Consider the following 23,725-nt stretch of genomic DNA (forward strand, 5'->3'; position numbering starts at 1 on the left):
GCTCTGAACAGAGGTTTGTGCTCTGAGGGGTGGGAACTTCTGGAATCAGCCTTTGCTTCTTGGGAGGCACAGACCTGCAGTGGGATCCTGGGGACCTGCCCAAAATTGTGGGGGCCAGCCCAGAGGGCAGGCAGGGGAGGGGAGCAGGGAAGGGAAAACCCAGGTGGGGTTTGCCAGAGGCTCCCCGGGGCACTGCTGGGAGCAGATTCCATCCCGTGCCCACCTCTCCCACAGCATCTCCCGCAGGAGCCACCAAACCCCATATGGGGAGGCGAAGCTGCCCAGTTCCGTGGTGTCAGAATCTGAGGTATTGATGATTCTGAGATTGTAGAAAGTCTCTGTCTGTCAGCCCCACTGCCAAAGCAGAAGCCATAATTGGTCTGTGCTGGTTTCAAGGTTGTTTATTCTGTTTATCTCTAACATGTTCTGCTGCCCTGCCGCAGCTCTGTCCTGCAGGGCAGCGTGTGGGGCTCTGCCCTCAGTGGGATGTTACAAACATTAAATACCACAAACTACCTGTGCTGGATTTACAATAACGTGCCAATATCTGTCACCTACGTTGGACAGTGTGTCCCCAGCCTGAACCAACAGAAAAATGCCAACACCACAGTGAAACATGGAGGGCATGAAGAAGGAGAAAAAGGACAAGGCACACCCAATTTCCTCCATCTTGTCCCCTTTGGACCCCTCATCTAGAATCCTAAAATTTTACTTTTGCACCCGTGCCACACTTAATTATTACTTATATCAAACACTCAGAGCTGGTAATTCACCCTGTAAGATTCAAAACTCTTTTCCATGGACAGAGATCACAGCCAGTGTCTCTGGGGGCTCTGTCCAGGGGGGTTCCTGACCCCTGCCAGGGTCCCAGACCTGCCAGGGCAGCCACAGGGAAACCCTGGGTTCCCACACGTGGTGCCCGAGGTGTGGGTGCAAACAGGTCAGGAGGAGAGGGGCAGAAAAGGCAGGTGATCTGCAATCTTTTTGCTCAGGACAGACAGAAATCTCCCAGCTCTTTCTGGTGCCACCGAGTTTTTGTCCCTTCTTGCCACTCCCTTTCCCATTGGAAGCTTTCCATGGCTCTGCCCGTGGTGGCACTCTCAGGGCTCTGCTTTATCCCTGCCTGCTGCAAGCAGAAAAACTCAGCCCAGCCCCTGTCCCTGAGCCTCCTGGGCTCTGCAGGGGAACTTTGGAAGTTGTCTGAGCACCACCAGAGAGCAGGTGACTTGACCTGGCTGAACAATCCCAATTCTCTTCGTCTTTTCTCCTAAAATTGGGCTGAACAATCCCAATTATCTTTTACTTTTCTGCTGAAAGAGAAGAATTGGGGTTGGAAAAGATGAAAGAGTTGGGGTTGCTCAGCCTGGAGAAATGAAGCTTCATGGTGACCTCGTTGTCACCTTGCAGGGCCTGAAGGAGCTGACAGGAAAGATGGAGAAGATTTGGGAGAAGGGATGGAGTGACAGGACAAGGAGAATGGAATGAAACTGATAGAGGGCAGGGATAAATGGGATACTGGGAGACAATCCTTCCCTGTGAGGTTGGGGAGGGGCTGGGATGGAATTCCCAGAGCAGCTGTGACTGCCCCTGGATCCCTGGAATGTCCAAGGCCAGGCTGGAAGGGCTTGGAGCAGCCTGGGACAGTGGAAGGTGTCCCTGCCAAGGCAGGGGTGGAATGGGATGAGTTTAAGGTCCCTTTCAACCCAAATTTTGTGATTTTATGGCTCTGATCTGACTGCCCACAGCAGGGAACCACTACAACCCAAGGGTTGTCCTTGAGAGCCTCCTGCTCACGGGCAAGATCCACAACCAGAGGTTTGAAAACCAGAAGAAGCTTTAAACTCAGTTTAAACAAAAACCCAGAGGTTTTAAACTTGGTTTAAAAAGATCTCCTCACCCTGCTGCCTTCATCCCAATTTTGGAAAACCTGGCATTGAACAAGTGGAGCTGAGAGGGAGAGAATGGAAGTGCAGTGCCACACTTGTGAGTGTGTGAGCTGCTGGCTCTTAACCCTTTTCCTTCCAGGAATTGTCCACATCCCCATGGCAGCTCCAGCAGCATGTTCTCACCCCTCTGGGCAGTTTTGTTAGCCATTAACTCCCTTTCCATGGAGATACCTGAAGAATGGGAGCTGTGGGAGAGCAGCGGGTGACTGGGAGATTAATAGGAAAGTCTTAGCTTTAGGAACATGGCATTGCTTGGTCACTTTGATCACTGACACTAATTCCTCCTCATTAATTTCAAAATTCCTCCTCATTAATTTCAAAATTCCCCCTCATTAAACTGAAAATTCCTCCACATTAATCTGAAAATTCCTCCTTGTTAATCTGAAAATTCCTCCTCATTAATATGAAAATCCCTCCTTGTTAATCTGAAAATTCCTCCTCATTAATTTGAAAATTCCTCCTTGTTAATCTGAAGATTTCTCCTTGTTAATCTGAAAACTCCTTCTCGTTAATCTGAAAATTCCTTCTCATTAATCTAAAATTTCCTCCTTGTTAATCTGAAAATTTCTCCTCATTAATCTGAAAATTCCTCCTCATTAATCTGAAAACTCCTTCTCATTAATCTGAAAATTCCTTCCCGTTAATCTGAAAATTCCTCCTTGTTAACCTGAAAATTCTTCCTCATTAACCTGAGAATTCCTCGTTAATCTGAAAATTCCTCTTTGTTAACCTGAAAATTCCTTCTCATTAATCTGAACATTCCTCCTCATTAATTTGAAAATTCCTCCTTGTTAATTTGAAAATTCCTCCTTGTTAATTTGAAAATTCCTCTTTGATAATTTGAAAATTCCTCCTCGTTAATTTGAAAATTCCTCTCTGTTACTTTGAACATTCCTCCTTCTTCTTGAAGGCCTTTGCCCCTGCACTGAGAGCTCAGCGCTCCCTTTTTGCCAACACCACTTTTTATTGGGTCTGAAAGTTCAGCTGGGAGCTAAAGATGCTTTAAATGAGGAGCCTTAATTTGGTGAGAAGCGAGCCACGTGGAATGCAGCGTTGGAAAGGAGTTTTCCTTGGCAGGATTTGTGGGTTGCTGTTGGATTGGGAGTTCGATACAGCTCCTGCTAGAAGTGGATTTCTGTTTGGAATTCAGTAATTCAGGATTTCTTCACCTTGCTCCCCACATCCCCCTCCTGCAGCAGCAAGGACTGAAAATATATTTCATTTTTTTCCAAAATACAGCAACTGGCTGGTGATTTGCCTTTAGGATGAGCCTAACTAAGGCAACCTGAAATGTTAAATGAAGATTTTGGACACAAAATATACAGTTAAGAAAACAAATGTGCTTGGGGGGGGTGGTGTGAGTTCAGCTCTTCTCAGGTACATAAAGCCAAAATTCAATTTCCTCTGCCCAGCTTCATCCCTCCCATGGACAAACCCATTTTTAGTGAGCAGAACTGCACATCTGTAGATGCCATTTGCTTGCAAATCTGTTTATTTGCTCTCTCAAGTCTTATCAAACGTGCAAGCTTCTCTCTGTGGAATTTTCACTGGATTTGCCCATTCCTTCTAACCCAAGGTGGGTTCATTTTCCCTTGGAGATCCCAGCATTAGACCTATAAAGATGCAATTAATGCCTAAACCCCAGGAGGTTACTGGGAATGGGGAAACCACCTTTTTCCTGAGGAATTTTTTCCAGTTGACTTCATGGTTAGGGAAGAAAGGCAAACTCATGCCAGTTTACATGCATGGAAATGGTGAGACCCAAAAAAATAAAAGCCCAGTGTGTTATTTATGGCATTTCTTCTCCTCTTGTGGAAAGCTTTGATTCCCCCAGCCCGTGTTTTCTTTGCAAGTACAATACAATTAAGCCATTTTCAGCTGGCAATAAAATCCTTGAGAACCAAAGCAGATTTGGCCACTTGAAGAGATGAGGACTAATGCAATCTGATAATTAGGTCTTTCAGCGCCAAGACAGAAAAAACAATTTAATAACATCTCCCGTGGAGCGAGACAGGGGCTGAAGCCTCTGCTCCAAGGTCTGGGCCTGCAACACGACTCCCAAATTTCCTTCCAGGGGGAATCTGTAAGCTGAAGGGCAGGGCTGGGTGTGCTGGCAACCGAGGGGAGAAAAAGGGGAGAAAAACTCTAGAATGTTCTTTCTTTCTAGAGCACTTCCTTTCCCTCAGTACCTTTTTTCTGCAGATAAAGGGTCTTGCCTTGAAAATCTCTCAGCCCATGACCATTTCACGTGGCTTTTCTAATATTTCAGGGGGAGATTTCTGAGGCAAGGCTAGGTCAGGCTGGAAAACCACTCATGGAGAGAAGGAAAAGGAACCCCTCGCTCAGCGATGAGGGTTAAGTTTTCAGCTGTCTCACACTCTTTGTCCTGGCTTGTTACAACAGGAAAGGGATTTTTAGAAACTTTTCTTGTAACTTCAGCTTCCCTGTTTGGAAGTTTGGAAGGCAGGCAGCTCCGTTATGGTTTTCATTATCTGTGCAATAGGTTTAGAATCGATATTTCATTCAGAGAAGAGCTCTCTGGGCAGAGCTGCCCCGACCCTGAGAAGCTGTGGAACAGTGGTGATGGATCTGCTCCCCCCTGCCTCGTGTGAAATGCTGAATGGCTGAGTAAGCCTTACTCATCTAGGCAGATAAATCTGTAGTGGGGCAGTATTTTTTATCAGCCACTTCTCATGAGTAAAGGCTGAGTAAGAGGCTCCGAAGCCGTGCTGCAATCTGGAAAATCTCGGAGATTTCACACAGGGAATTGCTGCACCCACCCCCCAGCAGAGCATCTCTTAGCAGGAGTGGATCACAGCTCTTTATTTCACTGACACATAGATGGGCAAATGTTGGAACTCTAGTTCCAGCTCCTAGTGTTCCAACAGGCAAATACTTCAAATTATTGCTGTTTTAGCAGTTCATGGGAAGTACACAAAGAGAAACATGAGGGATATTTTTTTCTCTGATACAGGTACATGAACTGTGCCCGTGTCGTTCAGATCCTGTGGATTTAATTATCTCCCTCTCGCTAAATGGATTAACTAATTGCAGTCATCCCCCTTATTGATTTCGTTTTCCAGACTCGTCACTCATCAATTTTGGACTTCTCTTCCCCTTGCAAACGAACAGAACCACCCAAGAACAACTCACAAGCAGCGTGATTGCCCAACTTGCCAGCTTGCCCAACGAACAGCAGCGCTTGTCCCGCTTCCCCCTCCCCACCGCGTCAGCTCTGCGCCTCCTGCGCTCACAAATGTGGCTCTTGTGAACCAGCTGCCCTCGGCCCTGGTGTTTATTGCTGCAACAATGCGGCACTTCCTCACCGGGGATGCGGGAGCCCGGCAAACACCGGCGGCAGCGGCTGGGATGGAGCGGCAGCAGCGGCCGGGCTGCTCCCGGAGCCTCTGCGCCAGGACAAAGCGTTTGGGCAAAGATTTCCACCGAGCGCTCAAAGACACCTCATGGCAGACTTGGAAACTCAGCAAACAAATGAGGAGGAGGAGGAGGAGGAGAGTTTAAGCAACGAGGAGCGACTGCAGGCGCTGGCATTGCTGTGGAAAGTCAGGAATCATTTTTACAGCCTGCTCTGGACATTGTAAGAAGCTCTCTGGAGGCCGACCCGCTTGCAGCAGTCCATCCCTCAGCAGCTCCAGGCTGACCTGCTGCTGATGGCCTCTGCCTTTCCCGGGAGCATCCCCCGCGCTCAGTTTTGGGGTGTTCAGGGGCTGCTGCAGCAGTGCTGGGTGCAATTCAAGGTGTTTGTGGCAATTCCTAAAGCTTGGGGTGCTCTGCCCCCCTGCATTCAGCAGTCACCTTGTTTTTCCAGCTCACCACGGGCTGCCCCGTGGATTTCAGCTGTTGTCCCTCCCCAGGGCAGGGACAGTGTCCTGCTGCGGACACCTGCCCTGGAACCCAACACCCCTGCACTGTCCAGCAGAGCCGGGGCTTGGCAAATTTCAGGCTGTGCTTACAAGGCTGTTTTTGTTCCTGCAAGGCTCTCGGCCAGGCATTTCATCCTTATTTTCTTTGTCTTAGGCCACGTCCATTGTAGGGAGGACAAGCTGTTAAAAATCATTTGGATTTCTGCATATTTCAACCCTGGCCAGCCGAGCTGCCACAGGTGACTCAGGGAACAAAGCCGTGGATCCCACACACTGCAGCCAGACTCGTCCTTCCCTTGCTTCCAGCCTTGCTCCAAAAGCTCTTAGTCCGGGGATCAAAGCTCTTGTTTTGGAAGGGATGTTTCATTTAGTTAAAGAGAAGGATTTTCCTGGTAGGAGCGGTGTTGTGCTGTGTTCGCCTGGCTTCTCGTGCCTGCTAGGGTCGGGAGTTTGGGATGGGACACCCTGCACCTCAGCATTTCCCTTCAATAAAATAAAGAGACAAAAGGAAGGAAACTTTTCTGTCTCTGGTACTTTTTCTCACTACCCGGGGCCTGAGACATCAGCCCAAAACACGGGAACGGGAGCGAGCGGGCAGCGGGACCATCCCAAAGTGCCGGTGAAGTCCCGCAAGAGCCTTTATCTCTGCCGAGGGAGGGTGCGGGATGCCGCCGGCAGGTGCCGGGTGCCCGGGAGCGCAACCGGAGCGTCCCGGAGCCGAGGAACGAAACCGCAGCGGCGCTGCCTCCCCGCAGCGCGGCCGTGCCCGTTCTGCACCGCCGCTTCCCCGGGAGTCTCCGTACCGGGAACCGCGGAGCTGGCGCCTTCTCCTGGCCCCTCCTGCACCGGGGAACCCGCCGCCCTCTCCCGGGACCTCTACACCGGACATCGGGGGTCCCGGGGACCGGGCGTCTTCTCCTGGAGGCCTTTCGCACCGGGATCCAGGGACCCGGCGCCTTCTCCGGGACCCGCTGCACCGAGTCTGGGAGAACCCGGGGACCCTCCGCAGTGGGGGCCCGGTGCCTTCTCCTGGCACCCTCTGCACCGGGTACCGGGGATCCTCGGCACCGCGGACCCGGGGACCTGGTGCCTACTCCCGGACCCTCCGCAGAGAGACCCGGGAATCCTCCACACCGGGAATCCCGGGACCCTCCGCACCGGGAACACGGGGACCTCGGGACCTGGTGCCTTCTCCTAGGGACCCTCTGCACCAGGAACACGGGGACCCCGGGACCCTCTGCACCGGGAACCCGGGGACTTCGGGACCCGGAACCTTCTCCTGGGACCCTCCGCACCGGGAACACGAAGAGCGTCCGCAGCGGGCACCGGGGGACCCATTGCCTTCTCCCGGGCCCCTCCTGTCAGCGGGAGCCGCGGCTCCGTGCGCCGTTCCGGAGCATCCCCGCTCCGCTCCCGGAGCATCCCCGCTCCGCTCCCGGAGCATCCCCGCTCCGCTCCGCTCCGGGCCCGCCGCTCCCGGGCCCCGCGAGGCCCCGCCCCCCGGGCCCCGCCCCGTGCTGTGATTGGCCGCGGGCGCGCGGGGGGCGTGGCCGGCGGGGCCGTATTAAAGGTGCCATGGCCGCCCGCAAAAAGGGGCCGCGGGCGGGCGGGAGCGCAGTGCGAGCCCAGCGGGCACCGGGCACGGCCTCGCCACGGATCCTACCCCTTCTCCGCACCGGCACCTCCCTCGCGGCCGCCGCAGGTAAGGCTCGCCTCCTTCCCCCCGTCTCTCCCCGCCTCCGCGAGCGGCCGAGGCGATGCGCGGCGCGCGCGCTGTCGCGATACCCCCGCGATAAAAGCGTCCGCTGCCTGCGGCTTGGAGAAGAGGGGAACTCCTGCGTTTCTCACGGAGCTATTCTCAGCGCCTAAAATAATTCGATAGGTATGGCTGGAGCGCCCGAGCATCTGCTTCCAGCATCTGTTTGTGCTCATAACTTTCCATGCACCAGCTGCTCCCCCCTTCTTTCCTCCCCCCTCGGGATATTTTATCCTGGGGAAGGGCTGCAAGTTCGCATGACAACTCCGCGTTGCACAAAGCGCACCGCTCCATCCCTTCGCCTCTTGTTTCCCGCACGGAGAAGCGGCGACTCTGGGCACTCGGATGCGTGGGTTTGAGCGGCCGGGATGGTTCGGAGGGCTGTGAAATGAACCTGTGGCTTCATTCATCGGTATGGTGCACACGGGAGGGCTTCTTTCGTTTTCATCGTCCTGCCAAAAAATGGGAAGCAGGGGGGAAAAAAATCAAAAAACAAACAACCAAAAAAGCATCTGGGAAGGCAGCGAAGAGCTGTATTGTTTCAGCTTAGCTCATGCCAGTGAAAGGAAAAAATACCGATAAGCAAAGGCAGATGGATTTGGGGGGTCAGTGACGGGGCGGGGGCCGCTGGGGACCCGCAGGTGCCGCTGGCCCGGCTTGAGCCGGAGCCGCTCTGTCCCCGCAGCTCTGTCCCCACCCCGCAGGCTGCCCGCACTTGTCTCCGTGGCTCAGCCTTACCTTTCCACTTGTTTGCTTTTCCATCCTCGCAGCCGGTGCGCCGCGTACACCCCCTGGTGATGGCTGCTCCGCTCCGAGTTGTTTTGTCACCAGCAGGACAGCAGATGCGAGCGCCACTTGTCCTTCCCTTTCTCCTATTTCTTCGCACCCATTTCCCTGCATCATGTGCTCTTTTTTAATTTTTTCTCCCCCCCCCCGCTACCCGTCCCTGAAGGTCAGCTCTTTCCCCCGAAGGCAGCTCCGCGTAACTCGAGTCGCGCCCGGAGCAGCGGAGGAGCCCCGGGGAATGACTTTTAAGGAGAAAGGTTACAGAGGTGGCCGTGCCCGGCAGCGAGGGGGCAGGAATGTGGGCACAGGCTCGGCCGCGGCCAGGAGCTGCTTCGTTCTGCTTTCCGAGGGCAGCAGGGCTCGGCTGCGCTGGTGCTGGTGCTCTCTTGGCAACATGTGCCCGGCTGGCTCCGCAGGGCTCGGTGGCGTCAGCCGGAGAAAGCCGCTCCAAGCGCTGCCTGCTGCTCCTCTCTGCTCCTCTCTACCCTCCCCTGCGCTCCGGAGTTATTCCTCACTCTTTAATCTTTGCCCAATTCCCCTCCTGCTGTGCCTTGCGACGTGAGCGTCCTTCCCCAGGGAAGGTCCGCAGGGGGATGCTCAGGGGAAGGTGAAGGTTTGGGCTCCCCGTCGTGGCATTTCCCCAAATGCTGGCTCAGAAATGCTGCAGATGCAGCACAGCCCCGTTTTCCTCCCTCCTCCGAGCATCCCCTCTCAGCAGAGCCAGCCAGGCTCTCCCATCCCATCTCACCCCTTCCCAGTAATCCCGTGTCCCTGCTGCTGCTGGTAATTCTGAGCTGTGTTGCTTATCTTCCCTTCCAGGAGGAAAGGTCACCTGGACTAATAATAATAATGATAATGATGATAACACAGCTGGTGATGATTGAATTTACAGCTCTGTGTCTGGCTGCACTGCACTAGGCCCACTTTGGCAAATACTGGAAATCCTGGGCTGGGTTGGTGCTGCTGGGTTGGCTCCCTCTTCCCAGTGAGGATTGCAGGGCTGCTCCCACACCAGCCTGGAATTGTTGGTGCCACCAGCAGCTGATGCTGGGGTGGAATGAGGAGCAGCAGCATTGTTCAGCCTTGAGCAGCAGGTGGATTGGCACAAGAAGAAGCAGCATTCGGTTTTCCTTTCGGTTTTCCTGCTGCTTTGCTCCTGGGTCTTTTGGGGAAGTTTTGGTGGAAGTGCTAGTGAGGGTCAGGGTGAGCATGGAGCAGGTGCTGGGGCAGCCAGGATCCATGGGGCATTTCACAGGACCTGTATTTCCATGAGCAGGAGCGGGATCAGCTCCTCTGGCTGATCCCTGTGCGTGGTGCTGCTCCTGCTCCCATCCCCTGCCCCAGCACTGGCAGGAAGAGAGGCAGCTGGTGCTGGAAAAGCAGGCAGACAGCTCTGCTGCCCTGGACTGAGCCAGAGCTTTGTGCTCTGAGCTTCCAGCAGGCTCCAGAGCTGCTCCCAGGCTCACCCCCAGCTTTTGGGGTCCTTGGAATAAAAGGGGTGCAGCTGCTCAGCCAGCGAGGAGGGATCCGGGCAAGGGATGGGAGGGGAGAGGTGCTCAGTCCTGCAGGGGAGGAATGCGACAAATTTGGGTCCCAAACTTCTAGATGCAGCCACAGGATGCTGGCATTAAGCTTTCAGGGATTTTTGGGATTCAAACAAGTGTCCTCAGGTCGAGATTTTGTGGGAGAAGCTGCGTATTCAGACACTTAAAATGTTACAGCTTATCTTTCCCTCCACCGAAAGTTTTCGTCTAAAATCCAGGAAAGAGCCGGAAAAAAAACAAACTCCAGAAGAAACTGTTTCCTAGGCTGTGTGTTTCCATCAGCTTGGAACAAAACAGGCTTTGACTGTGGCAGTCGAACATGATTGTGATTATAGGATGTGGTTTATGAAAGTGATCGATTCGCAGAGCAGTGCAATGGCTTTTCAAGAAGTTTTTTTTATGTGGGATGTATTAACAGTAATTTCACTTCCCCGCCGTGTTCAGGTTTCTAATAAAAGTAGGGGTTTGGCCAAAACAAATAATTTAAGTGAGCGTTAAAAGAATTATTTTGTATTTTTGAGCACGATATCCTGGCAGGAATGAGAAACCCTGGGAACAAAAAGGTGTAAGGGAGGAAAAAGTGGATCCTTACACAGTGGAGGCAAGACAGTTGTAAAAGTAAGAAGAAGTGCCCAAAGCAGGAGGGCAGCTCCACCAGAAGTGTTCAGTGCTGAGAGCTGCACTCAAAGGGGCATTACAGAACCTGCCAGAGATGCCAAAATGTCTTGTCTGAGCTGAAGTCACAGATGAGTAATCTTGGCAAGGAGGCATCGAGACACATTCTTGCACAACAAACAGGAGAAAAGGGGAAAAGAGGAGGTGAAATAAACCCTGAGGAGATCCTGGAGGGAAAAGCAGCCTGCACACACAGCTGCTGCTGCTGCTGCTTGTCACCTGCTCTTTTCCTAACAAGTGTTTGCTGAGCTCAAGCCTTTGTAATGTGGCTGAAGGATGGGCTTGAGGAGTTGCTTGAAATTGCTCAAGTGTTTGGAGCACCTCAGCAAGGCTTTAGGAGCTGCCATTGTTGGGAAAGGAGATAGCATCTTATCTCCAGCTGTTGTGGGATTCCAGTCAGAGAAGAGCAGAGGTCCTGCCGGGCAGGGGTTGTGCTCTACAGTGGCTGCAGTTTTGTTGGCTTTTGGACAAACTCAGATGAGTTTTGATAACAGTAATTTAGGAAGAGCGCTGTGATTTAATCTCCTGCTACTGTAAATGGTTTTGGAGCCTCCCGTGCCGTGCCAAAGGGACAGCAGACATTCCTCTCCACCCGGGTTTAGCTTTATTCCCTCCGTGGGCCATGTGTGGCTGGAGAAGTTGCTTTAATGCATCTCTTCTCCTCTGCAGTATTTCAATTCCATTTCCTGATATGCAGTACATGACTTAATGGATGACGCACTTGTTAAAAGCTAGACCTGGGTCTAAGCCAGACCTCCCTGAAACAAGTTTTTGGTGGCTTCTCCCCGGAGGAAGGAGATTTTGGAGCCTTTCTGCTGAGTCTTGATTGGTGACATTTCAGACTCGCAGGACCCTCAGGTCTATGACCTGCTGGAGATGGAAGCGGCTGCCTCAGGCTCACGAGGGGAAGGTGCTGGAACTCGCTCCTAAAGGTGTTAGGAAGGCACTCAGCTGATTCTGCTACATTTTACTGGTGGCTTTAGCTGGAGCAGAGGAGAGGTTTGAAAGGTTTAATTGTTTTGTACAACTTAGGCAAAACTTGAGCGTGAAAACTACAGAGATCTCGATGAGTTTATGGAGTTAGAGAGAAGCTACTGCAGCCCTTGCTCTTGAAATTTGCTGAGAATGCACAACTCCTTTTAGCTTAATTAAAACAATTGCATGTGCTTTAATTTCATGGAATTACCACTGTCTGCACTTCCCAAGTTTATTCCCTGTCTCCACTTTCCCTTTTGCTCACTCCCTGCTTTGTCATGGGTCAGACAGTCCACGAGACACATCATAAGTCACTACAAACCACTTCAGCATTTGTGTTTGAACAGAAGGATGTTAAAGGGAGTTGTTTGCTTCAAAATAAGCAGAAATCACAGTTATAAATAGCAGAGAGATCCTTTGCGTGCCCAACTTTAATGGGAATATTGCTCAGACTGGTGTGACACGACCCCTTCAGTGCTTTCCTTCGGGAAGGGCAATTCCTTCCTTGCAGTAACCACGTGTGACCCCTGTCCATGCACAGCTGTGAATGCTGAGCATTGCTGAAAATGTCATTAAGAAAGAGGAAACTTCCTGCAGGCCCGCAGGTGTCATTTTCCTTGATCCCTCATGCTTTTCCTCCAGGATCTAAAGTGCCATTTCTCTTTCTCTTGCAGACCATGCCCTCTCTATGACGGTGGCTTGCTGAGCTCACCCTGCATGCCAGAAGACTGTCCTTGGTTGATCCGAGGGCTTCTGGGGACTCCGGCCTCCGCCCGGCTTTTCCACGTGTGTGTGTTCCTGTAGAACTTTCAAAACTGTTTCTCCAAAGGGTTTTGCAGAAACTCAGACTGTTTTCTAAAGCAGAAGCACCTCAGTCCCCGGCAGTAGTGATGGGCAGCGTGCGAACCAACCGCTACAGCATCGTGTCTTCGGAGGAGGACGGCATGAAGCTGTCCACCATGGCCGTGGCCAATGGCTTCGGCAACGGCAAGGGCAAGGTCCACACCCGGCAGCAGTGCCGGAGCCGCTTCGTCAAGAAGGACGGGCACTGCAACGTCCAGTTCATCAACGTGGGCGAGAAGGGGCAGCGCTACCTGGCCGATATCTTCACCACGTGCGTGGACATCCGCTGGAGGTGGATGCTGGTGATCTTCTGCCTGACTTTCATCCTCTCCTGGCTTTTTTTTGGCTGTGTGTTTTGGTTGATTGCGCTGTTGCACGGGGATCTGGAGAACCAAGAGAACAGCAAGCCTTGCGTGTCTCAGGTGAGCAGCTTCACCGCAGCCTTCCTGTTCTCCATCGAGACCCAGACCACGATCGGCTACGGCTTCAGGTGCGTCACTGACGAGTGTCCCATCGCCGTGTTCATGGTGGTTTTCCAGTCCATCGTGGGCTGCATCATCGATGCCTTCATCATTGGTGCTGTCATGGCAAAGATGGCTAAGCCAAAAAAGAGGAACGAAACTCTGGTCTTCAGCCACAATGCCGTGGTGGCCATGAGGGACGGGAAGCTGTGCCTGATGTGGCGCGTGGGGAACCTGAGGAAAAGCCACTTGGTGGAGGCGCACGTGCGGGCGCAGCTCCTGAAATCCAGGATCACGTCGGAAGGGGAGTACATCCCCCTGGATCAAATCGACATCAACGTGGGCTTTGACAGCGGCATCGACCGCATCTTCCTGGTCTCCCCCATTACAATAGTGCACGAGATAGACGAGGACAGTCCCCTGTACGACCTGAGCAAACAGGACATGGACAATGCTGACTTCGAGATCGTGGTCATCTTGGAGGGCATGGTGGAGGCCACCGCCATGACCACCCAGTGCCGTAGCTCATATCTGGCCAACGAGATCCTCTGGGGCCACCGCTACGAGCCCGTGCTCTTCGAAGAGAAGAACTACTACAAAGTGGACTACTCGAGGTTCCACAAAACCTACGAAGTGCCCAACACACCCATCTGCAGTGCCAGGGACTTAGCGGAGAAGAAATACATCCTCTCCAACGCCAACTCCTTCTGCTACGAGAACGAGGTGGCCCTCAGCAGCAAGGAGGAGGACGAGATCGACACGGGGGTGCCGGAGAGCATGAGCACGGACACCCACCCGGACATGGAGCACCACAACCAGGCAGGGGTGCCCCTGGAGCCGCGGCCGCTGCGGCGGGAGTCGGAGATATGACTGGCGGGCTCTGCCTCTCCCGCCTGGCTGGAAGGCAAAATCCCCACCGTGTCCATCGGGCAAGGGCTCGCTGACCTGAGAAGTTGGCCCAGAAGAGTTTGCAGACAACGGTACTGTGGAAGCGTGGTGTGAAGGCAGCAGACCCGAGGAACCCAGGCTGGTTTTAGGGCTGTCCTCAGAGGAGGGACGACAGGAAATGAACTCTAAACACAAAGCACTAAACATGTCTAAGTATGAACAGAAGGCACATATGTTGTAGAATAAATTATGTATATATTTTTTTACAAAACTTGAACTTGCAGGCAAGCTTTGGTTGGGTTATTGTTATTTTTTGTTTTCAACTTTTTCCAGAATGCTTCTCTCTAGGGAACAAGAATGTTTTTAATGGCATAACAAAGGCAAGAATCTGCCTTATTATTATTATTATAATTATTTTTTAAAAGCTGCTGCTAACTACATGAACACAAATGGTTATTTTTGTTGCAGTGTAGTTTTTATTTTCTCTTGTGTAATTTAAAAAGAAAAAAAAATCAGTGTTGTACTTTTTGGGTTGAAAAGCTCATGATCAGTTCAGAGACGCCAATGTTGCCAGGAAGTTTAAACTCCTTTTGAGGCCAGTAGTTGATAGCTAGAATCAATTTCTCTCTTTCCAATTACATAAGGGGCATTATGTAATATCAGGCCAATCAGTAGCCTCCAGCAAAATTATGATTTTTTTGGGGGGGAGAATTTAATTCTCTGTCTAAAGGAAAAATGAGACAAAAGATATATATACATAGGAAAAAGTACTAAGTTCAAACTACCTAAGTGGATACCAAAGAAAATGCACAGTTTTGCACAGTGGAGTTTATTAAAAAAAAAAAGAAAAAAAAAGGAAAAAAAAAAAAAAGAACAGGCTGCTTTAAACAACAACAACAACAAAAATATCAAACCTCAGACACTTTTTTGGTTTTGACTTTTTTCTTCGTTTTTTTTTTTTTTTTCTTTTCTTTTTAAGACCTTTATTTTGCACCTTATTCTAAAGGCTTAAGGCTCGGATCTAAAGCGAGCTGGGCCTCCTCCTTTTCACCCCTGTTCTTGTGTAGGGGGAATAAAATCCCTCTTTCCTAGGAGAAAAAGCTCAGTTGGGGGAAGCAATCCAGCATCATCTGCGTGTCCTGCCTGGCCTGCCCCAGCTCCGAGCAGAGGAGCTTTCCCTGAAGCTGTGCCATGGACACGCCGTGGAGCTGCTGGCTGATGCCAGAGGCTGCTGGAGCTTGGCCACGGATGAGCCAAGCAGCAGAGAAGTCCCCAGGAAGAGTTTTTTGAGGAGGAAAGAGCAGCACAGCACTCGGGAGTGACGGAGGGATGCTTTGTGCAAAATGCTTCTCTTCAGCAGGGCAGGGGTGTGAGGGAGGTGGATTTCCATCTCGTGGAGAGAGGGATTCTTTGGGGAGGATGAGGCTGCAAAGGGAACTCCATCTCCTGCCTCCCTCCCTCCCCAGCAAGCCCAGCTCAGCAGGTGACACTTGCCCATCACTCATCACCAAGCAGATTTTGTCACCTTCAGCAAGGCCCTGGTGGTATTTTGGCTCGCTCACCCAGAAGGCTTTAAATTCTCTGTGCCTCTAAGCTCAAGGAGACAGCAAAGCTGTGCTTGGCCCCTGCTCGTGGGGGTGGTGGGGATGGCAATCCCAGATGACTCTTGCAGTATTGGATCACTGTATGCCATTAAAAAACAGCTTGTTCTAGGTCTGGTGTCTTCTGCACGTGGATATCTGTGGAGGCCTCTGGCCCCTGCCAGCCCTGCCTGGAAGAAATGCCTGCAATGAACTGGTTTCTGATAAGATGCTATCTACAGCATGGGGTGGGTTGGGAACTGGGGGAATTCCGTGTTGTAAACACAGATTTGGCTCCTGGAGAGGGCAGAGGATGAAGTGCAAGTACTGAGGCTGTTACTGGGGTGGGAGGATGGAAAAGGAAGGGAAGGGTGGGCATTTAAAAGTGGTCTGGTTGCAGCTTCTTGGTCAACAGTGGTGGAGACAGCGGGGTGCTGCTAGTGCTGCTAAGGGTGATATTCCTGCAAGAGGAGAAAAACTAAACCAAAGAGCATCCAGTGACACAGAGAGGGCACGAAAACACAACAGGGAAAGGGAGGCTGAGCAGGAGAGTGGGGACCTGGTCTCAGATCAGCATCCCCCAGGTGCACAGCGCTCCCACTAAATGATACTTGAGATATTTGAGAGAGGGATGAGAGATGGGGAGGGATGGAAAATGCAGGATTTGTCTCATTTCTTTGACACAACAGTAATCCAGAGAGTTAAAAACAAAAAAATCCCCTCCCCTTTAACATTTCTGGTGCAGAGGTTTTGGGTTTGTTTGTTTTCTTTTTTCTTTCTTGTTTGTTTTGTTTTGTTTTTCAAGTCGGTTTTTCAGAAATATTTTTAAAAATTGTACATTTTATAAAGTTTATCAAGTATTTTCATATTTAAAGCCAAATGTAAATAGAAGTCTGTAAAGGAGGACAAGGAGAAGACAACGAAAAGGCCACAAAAAAAAAGTATCAATTCAGCTCAGCAGTCTCGGCTCGCTAGGACTAGATGCTACAGGTTAGCATGATTTTTAGCAAATTACTTGCAAGCCTTATAGGATTCCTAATGCTCTGGACTTCTCTTTATTTATTTTTTAAGCATGGACTTTTCATTTGAGAACACGTTCTAGTTACTGGCGTTTTTGCAGAGCTCCCAGAGCCGTGTTGAGGGGGGTGTGTCGGTGTAATCCATTGCTAATCTCTGCTTGTTCCTTCTTTCCCAACCCTTTGTCTTTGCCCAGGGAATCCCACATTTCAGCCCTGGCTCTGGGAAGCTGCTGGGAAGAGCCCTGCAAGTGGTCTCTTTCCCCTTTTCACCATCAATTTTGGCTTTCTTAGCAGCAAATTGGAGTAACATTTTTAAAATTGTTATTTTGAAGGACTAGGCAGTGACTGACATCTTTCCTTCAGTTCCCATTGATTGTGGGCCAAGCTTAGGCTGACTTAAAACCTTAAAGCGTAAACCTTAAACTCTAAACCTTAAACTGTAAACCTCAAAGTTTAAACTGACGGAGCTCTACCCGCAGCCTCCCCCAGGCCTGGGTTCAGCCTCTTTATCCGGGATAAATTGGCTCACCCGGCTCGCACGGAAGCTTTTATCCTGTCTTTTGCTTAGGGGCTGGGGGGGAATATGTTATTTCTGCCCTTCCCTGAAAATACTTGAATGAGACACATTGTCTGACCCATAATTCTGTGTACACTGACAGGAGCAGAGGCGGGTGGGGATGCTCCCCTCCCTCCGTCTCTTCCTCTCTTCCGTGCGAGTCCTCCTGGGTTAAGTGGCCGGGGTAGGAATCCTCACTCATTAGCCAGCTTTAATTAATTTAATTTCATGACTCTCCCAGCCGTGAAAACACTTCTGTGTTAGTAGAAGCCCTCGGAAAAAGACAAAGGGTTCAGATATTTAATTTGTTCTCTGAGGTTTTCTTTTTCGTGATGGATTACAAGGTAAAACTGAGAAGTACTGTAATGTCTTTAATTCTGGCTGCTCACCACACTGTGGAGTAGAAGGTGCTGCACAGTTACCACCCCACAGCCCATCAGAAGCTGATTTTGTGAGGACTTTTTTTGGCCTGCAGCTCTTGTAAGACGAACAATCTCGGCATCTGACAGTTGTCCATGACTATTTTCCTGTTTGCAGCCTTTTTGTATCGAAGTCTTCCTAATGTACTGCACAAATTGTGGATTGTACAGATTTTTATATATTATGTCTTATTTTATTATTTCTAAATAAATAATTAAAAAATGAAAGAAAAAAAAAAACTTGAGGATGAGCTTGGTGTGTGCGGCCCATGTGTAAAGGAGGAGGGAGATGGGTCTGGAGGGGGATATTGAGCTGTGTTTATGGTTGTCTGAGCACAGGCATTGTCTGGAGAGCTTGAGGAACAGACAGCTTGTTCTCTGCCTCGACAAAAGGCAGGAAAGGTGATCCTATCGTTATTTCCCAGGGGAGAACACAAACGAGACTTGGACTGGAGGAAAATCTGCCCCAGGACCTTTCTCGAGGTCACACCTGCGACTGCAGAACCCCAGGTCATTCCTTGCTCAGAATGAAAATGGAAGAAAAGCTCCAGAGCAGGGAAGGGGGGAGGGATGAAAGCACCCAGAGCATCAGCAAGGGATTAAAAAATTAAGCAGGAAAGTCATCTTGAAATCCCCGTGTTTCGTGTCTGCCAGGAACATCTCCTTATTGAAACAGTTCCACACGGGCTGGGTGGAACCTGCATCCCTCATTTCCCTGAGCCCGCTGCCACCAGCACAGGGAAGTGCAGAGGAGCCACAAAGAGCTGTGAAATCCTGATTTCTGTGGTCTCCAGGGCAGATATTGAGGTTGCACTGATGCCTTGAGAAGGCTGAGCTGGAACAGAGGCTGGACAGAGCTCCAGAATAAAGCAGGGATTTATTCAAAGCATCTCCTCCATGGATCCACCTTGGGCAGCACCAGAGCCCAGCCAGGGCTGCACCCAAATGACCCAAAATGGTCCCAAAATGCACGAGCGCTCCCGGGGGCTCTCCCTGGGATCAGTTCTGCTCCATTGGCACCTTGGAGTTCATTGTCCCATTCCAGCTTCAGCCCAGGCAGTCCCACCCTGCTTGTTTTTCTCTCTCCAGCCCACGGTGTTTGTGCTCCTGGGCTGAGGTTTGGATCATTTGTCCTTGGTGCCCAGCTGGAGCAGGAATTGTTTTGTCTCTGCTCTGTGCAGAGAGCTCAGCATCCCCTCATGTGGAGCCCAGACCCACACACTGAAGCAGCACAGAGTGTGAAACATAGAAAATCTGAACCTGAGGCATCAGCACAGCCATGACTCAGCTGCCAAGTGCTGATGCAGCGGGGATCAAACGCTGCTGCCTCGGCTGAGGGAACATTTCAGGGCAGCTCTGCCCCCTCTGCTGCTTTCCCAACCCTTTTATCAGCCTGCAATGCCATTTAACCACGCCTCGGCTGGAGCCCTGACCCCGCTCAGCAGGACTCTATTTATACATTCAAATTTACTTTTCGAATCGAATGGTCTCTCGGAAAGCTTATCATCATAATGATAGGGCTGGATTTAGAGGCACAGATTAGCTGCCACCGCCTGCATCTGCCTCTTCTCCCCGCTGCTGAAAGGCATCCCCGGGCACAGCTGCTCTGAAGGGACTGGATTCCCTGCAGGGACAGCCTGGGGACCACTCCCAGCCCTTCCCTAAATCGTGAGCACCCTCTCCTGTCAGTGCCTCTCCTCCTCTGCTCGCCTGGCTGGAGTCAGCACCAATTAAACAGAATTTTGGTGGCCAGCAAGGCAATAAGTGAAGTTTTCTTCCTCCCTGCACCCAGCGGAGCTGGAGGATGCTCTGCAGGCTCCAGATGTGCTGCCCCGAGGCAGGCACAGGGAATAAAACCCCACAGAAAGCGTGGGGGAGTTGCAGGGATGCTGCTGGGTGCTCCTGCAACTGATTATGCCCTTTTCTGACCCAGAAATGGGGCAACTAAGAGGCATTAAAAAAAAAATTTATTCCATTTTAAGTCTCATGTGAAGGGTGAGACAACACAGATGTTACAATCCACGCAATTTGAGCATTTCTTCAGGGACTGGACAGCTATAAAAGGACTAAGCTGTCCATTTAACATTCAATTTTTACAAATTTGGATATCTCAGGATTCTTTTTAACACCAGGCTTTTGCCAAAAGAGCTCTGTGACATTACCAATTTTCACAGCCCAAACATCAACATAAACCTCAAGATTTGTAGTTTTTGGAGGCTGAACAGGGAACATCTGGCATGAGCTGGAGTTTCACTGCTCGTGGAATTGCTGGGGTGAGTTTGTGTGGGATATGGTTCACGTTCCTCACTGGAACCCACTGAATTCCTACACCTATAAAATCACCCTGCAAAATCTCTGCGTGAAGGAACCAGTGCCTCTTCTGCCAGCTTTGTCAAACAGGGCAGAAAGGGGAAAGCAAGGAAAATTACAGAAAAGTCAGGAATAAAATTATAGAAATGTCAAGACTAAAATTATAGAAAAGTCAACGAAAAAACTATGGAAAACTCAAGAATTAAACTATAGTAAATCAAGATTAAAATTATAGAAAAGTCAAGGAAAAAACTATAGAAAAGTCAAGTGCAAAATTATAGAAAAGTCAAGAATAAAACCATAGAAAAGTCAAGACTAAAATTATAGAAAAGTAAAGAATAAAACTGTAGAAAATAATATAGAAATAATTTTTTAAAAATTAATTGATTATAAAAAAATTATTTACAGGTCTTGAAAATATGTATTTTTTTCTCCTTCCAAACTTTTCACTAAAATACAGATAATAATCCAACACTGATGTTTTCAGCTTGTTCGAATATGCAAATCCAGCGTGTCACATGCAAGCAAATGCAGCTTGGAGTTTTGGGTGGGCAGGACAAACACACCTGTTCCAGCAATTTGTGCATTTTAAAAGTGTATAAATAAAAATATTTAAAAATACAAATGCTGCTCTTGCCTTTCCCTTCTCAACTGGCTTGGATTTCCACCCACAATAGATTTTATTAAAAAAATTTCCATTGAGGCTTGTACAAACAACATATTCATTAAATTGTGACGTCCCTGCTGAATCCTCTGCTTGGGAAGCTGTGTCAGGGTGGGTTGGTGTTGTATCCCCTCCTCCTTCCACCTCCCAGCTGCAACAGAATTCAGGATAACTCAGGAACCGAGGTCTAAACTAAGTTTTAGGTCTCATATTGTCGGAATCTGAGGTATTGATGATCCCGAGATTGTAGAAAGTCTCTGTCTGTCAGCCCTGCTGCCAAAGCAGAAGCCATAATTCATCTGTGCTGGTTTCAAGGTTGTTTATTCTGTTTATCTCTAACATGTTCTGCTGCCCTGCCGCAGCTCTGTCCTGCAGGGACAAATCAGGTAAAATCCTGCAGGGACAAATCAGGTAAATCCTGCTCCCTCCTGCTGCTGGAGATGTGTTGGCTGCTTGGGAAGCAAGAGGGAACTTGTAAGCTCTTTCCAGGACTTTTTATTTTGCTCATTTTTTTGTCAAGATATCCTGTAAAAATTTTGTTACAAATATCCTGCTGTGTGCCAAAGTTCATTTTATATGCAAATCAGCTCATTAATTAGGCATGGAAGGTGTCTCCTGGCGCTCCTGAGCCTTGGGCTCACTGGAAACTCCAACATAAAATAAAAACCAGAGAACTTTGAGGTCACCACCTCAGAAATCTCCTGATTCTTGAGATTTGAGGAAAACCTGGCTGCTGCTGCCGCTGCCCAGGACTCACAAACTCCATGATCCTGCTTCCACTGAGCTCATTAGCAGAGTTTAATTGCTGGGGAATAGGAAAGGATGGATTTTTGTAGCTGAGCAGCACGGGATCTTTATGGCAGGGCTGCATCTCACCCTGGGGCACAGAGGTTACCCAGAGAAATAAGTCTGGGTTATTTCTCTGCTCTTTTTTGAAGCCTCTTTTTTCTATATTCTACTCTTTTCTGAAGCCTTTTAATGCTCTGGAGCGGGGCAGTGGCTGTTGCACCCGGGAGGGATGAAAGTCACCTCTGAGAAATTTCTGTGGGATCCTTCCCATGCACTCACAGAATTCAAGACAGCCCCAAAAACCTGTTTTTTCCCCCTCTTTTTCCTACGTTGATACTTGCACTGCCTTCACTTCTGCTGGAAAGGTGGAAGCAGATCAAAAGTTGTTCTTTTTCTCTGTTTACACCTAAAGCAAGAGAGCTTTGGTTGCTGCAGATGATTCAGGATTCCCCTGGGATGGAAACAGAGGGAATTCCATCCTGCCTTCTGCAGGAAGGTCTGGCAAGAGATGCCTGAGCTCTGATAAAAACCCCTCAGCTGATTGAAAAAAGAGAGAAGGAAAGCTTCAAAGGAAGAATAAAGTGAACAGAAGCATGGAGCAGCTCAAATTCACACTCTGCATTTCAAAGTTATAATTGGAAGGATGCCTGTCTGCAGGATTTGGAGGACTGCAGTGGCACAGCTGGGGAAAGGAAGCAAATAATTCCATGGGAGAGGGCAGAATGTCCCAACTTTTGCCTTGCAGAGGCTGTGCTGGTGCAGATTTGGGCTCCTGGGGCTCCTGGGGTCCTTGGGCTCCCTTTTCCCTCTATTTTTGGCCCATCCCAGCTCTGATCCCAGGCGGGAATTTGGGTCTGGGAGTGGCAGGGGGACACAGAGGATGTGGATCCCCCCCATGGATCCACATCCATGGATCCTCTTCTCCACATTCTGGGCATGGTCACTCCTGTCAGCAAGAAACCAAATGATTAAAAGCAATTAGGAAAGCCCTGATTTATCCTAATTAGAGCCAATCCTGGAGCTCTATTAGAACATTTATCTCCAATTTTCCAAGGCTTTCTCCCAGCGCTCTCTGGAGCTCATTTGTGCCCTCCTCACCCCTCTCTCCCCGCAGTGCCAGCAGGCTGTGATCTCAGGACCCTGCTGGCTTTGGTATTTACCTTCAGAGCTGGAACATTTCCCCTCAGCTGGAGCGTGCTGGCATTTATTGATGGCTCATTAAGTGCTGGGGTGAAATCCTGCTGCAGTCCCTGCCCTGGGTGTTTAACAGGTCAGGGCTGCCAGGATTGCAGGGCCTGTGATGCTTTAAGATTTTAGTTTTTATATTTTCATCTATTTGTAACCCTGCAATTCTTCAGTGTGTAACCCTAAACTCCATGTGCAGTATGAGCTGCTGCTGTCCCATTTGGGGCAGACACAACAATTCCTCTCCAGGCCTGGCAGTCAAGGACACCTCACTGCTTCAGGCCTGAGATGGAAACAAAAGTGAGTTGGGGGCAGCAAACCTGGGGTCAATGACTTCATTAGCTGAAGATGTAATTGGAAGATTGACCCCCAAAATGCAAATGAACCAAACTTATAAAAGTGTGAAAACCCCTAACCCCTCATCCATTTTACGTGGGCTTTGTCTGCCCTAAATGTACCTGAAGGCCCCTTCAATTAATAAAAATGCTTTTTATTATCTTAATTCTGTCTGGCCTCTGTTTTTAGGTAGCCCCAAAAGGCATCCCCTGTCCCATGGCATTGTGTCTGACAGATTTTCTGTTGAATTAACTCCAGGTATGCACTGACCAAACATCTTCAGAAGCTGTGGACAAAAAGACTGTGTGAGATGCACGAATCCATGCAGATCAGAAGGAGATCTGCCAGCCCAGCTTCGCCAGGAGTCCCTGGAGCCCAGCGTGTTGTGACAGCTCTGCCTGAGGCAGAGGCGCAGTTTGGTGAGGATAATGAGAGTTTTCCATCCCCAGGCCCTTCCAGGGATCCATCCTCCTGCTCTGAGCTGTGCCCTCAGCAGGCAGAAACTCAACCACTGAGAGGAGCAGGGAGAGGGAATGGGAGCAGCACTGGCATGTCCTGTCCCTCCTTTTTGTCCTCTGTAGGAATCGTGCCGTGCCACCCCACTGATGGCTTGGAGGGACACCTGGAGCAGAGGCTGGACAGAGCTAGAGAATAAAGTGAGGTTTTATTGAAGGCCTTCAATAGCTGCACCTTGGGCAGTGCAAAGCCTTGCAGAGGTGACAATTTGAGAATTTGAGAGGCTTTGAGAATTTTCTATTCTCTACACCCCAGATGAATGATGGACCCCCTGATGGTCACGAGCTTTTTGGGCAGATATAAGTTCGGTAATTTTATGTATCAGAGGTTGATTATCCAATTACAGCTTCAGGCAATGAAGTCACATTCCCTCATTTGCTTCCCCCACAGATTCATTTTTGTTTATACTTTTTGGGGTCTGAAGCAGAATGTCCTTGGGTGTCAGATCTGGAAGGATTGTTCTGTCTGCCCAAAATGTGAGGAGAGCTTGCTGACACTGCATGGAGCTTGGAGTCATGCCCTAATGCAGTACAGGATTTTAAAAAATGCAAAAGCTAAAGCTAAAAAAAAAGTTTTAGCTAAAAAAGTTTTAG

The 23,725-nt window shown here is 49.8% G+C and overlaps 1 protein-coding gene and 1 long non-coding RNA gene across 3 annotated transcripts; one reads left to right on the forward strand and one right to left on the reverse strand.

Moving 5' to 3' along the window:
• Window positions 1-4,753: 4,753 nt before the first annotated feature.
• On the reverse strand, window positions 4,754-9,107 carry LOC115497630 (uncharacterized). Its single transcript, XR_012058586.1, has 2 exons — window positions 8,325-9,107; window positions 4,754-8,038 (listed from the first exon to the last, which is right to left on the reverse strand). It is a non-coding gene; the product is annotated as an uncharacterized lncRNA (long non-coding RNA).
• KCNJ2 (potassium inwardly rectifying channel subfamily J member 2) lies at window positions 7,386-17,572 on the forward strand. Of its 2 annotated transcripts, none has more exons than XM_030287286.4 (2): window positions 7,386-7,532; window positions 12,241-17,572. In XM_030287286.4, the coding sequence occupies exon 2, from the start codon at window positions 12,457-12,459 to the stop codon at window positions 13,738-13,740; it is 1,284 nt and encodes a 427-aa protein (XP_030143146.1). In that variant the 5' UTR covers window positions 7,386-7,532; window positions 12,241-12,456; the 3' UTR covers window positions 13,741-17,572. The 2 variants fall into 2 exon arrangements, with proteins under 2 accessions (XP_030143146.1, XP_002194820.1); XM_002194784.7 differs by lacking the exon at window positions 7,386-7,532 and adding an exon at window positions 7,574-7,998.
• The last annotated feature ends 6,153 nt before the right edge of the window (window positions 17,573-23,725 follow it).

This window comes from Taeniopygia guttata, chromosome 18, assembly GCF_048771995.1.
Source record: "Taeniopygia guttata chromosome 18, bTaeGut7.mat, whole genome shotgun sequence".
Taxonomy (NCBI): Eukaryota; Metazoa; Chordata; class Aves; order Passeriformes; family Estrildidae; genus Taeniopygia; species Taeniopygia guttata.

Excerpts from the sequence above, each read along its gene's own strand:
- KCNJ2 (XM_030287286.4), top strand. The coding sequence starts at position 12,457 with ATGGGCAGCGTGCGAACCAACCGCTACAGCATCGTGTCTTCGGAGGAG.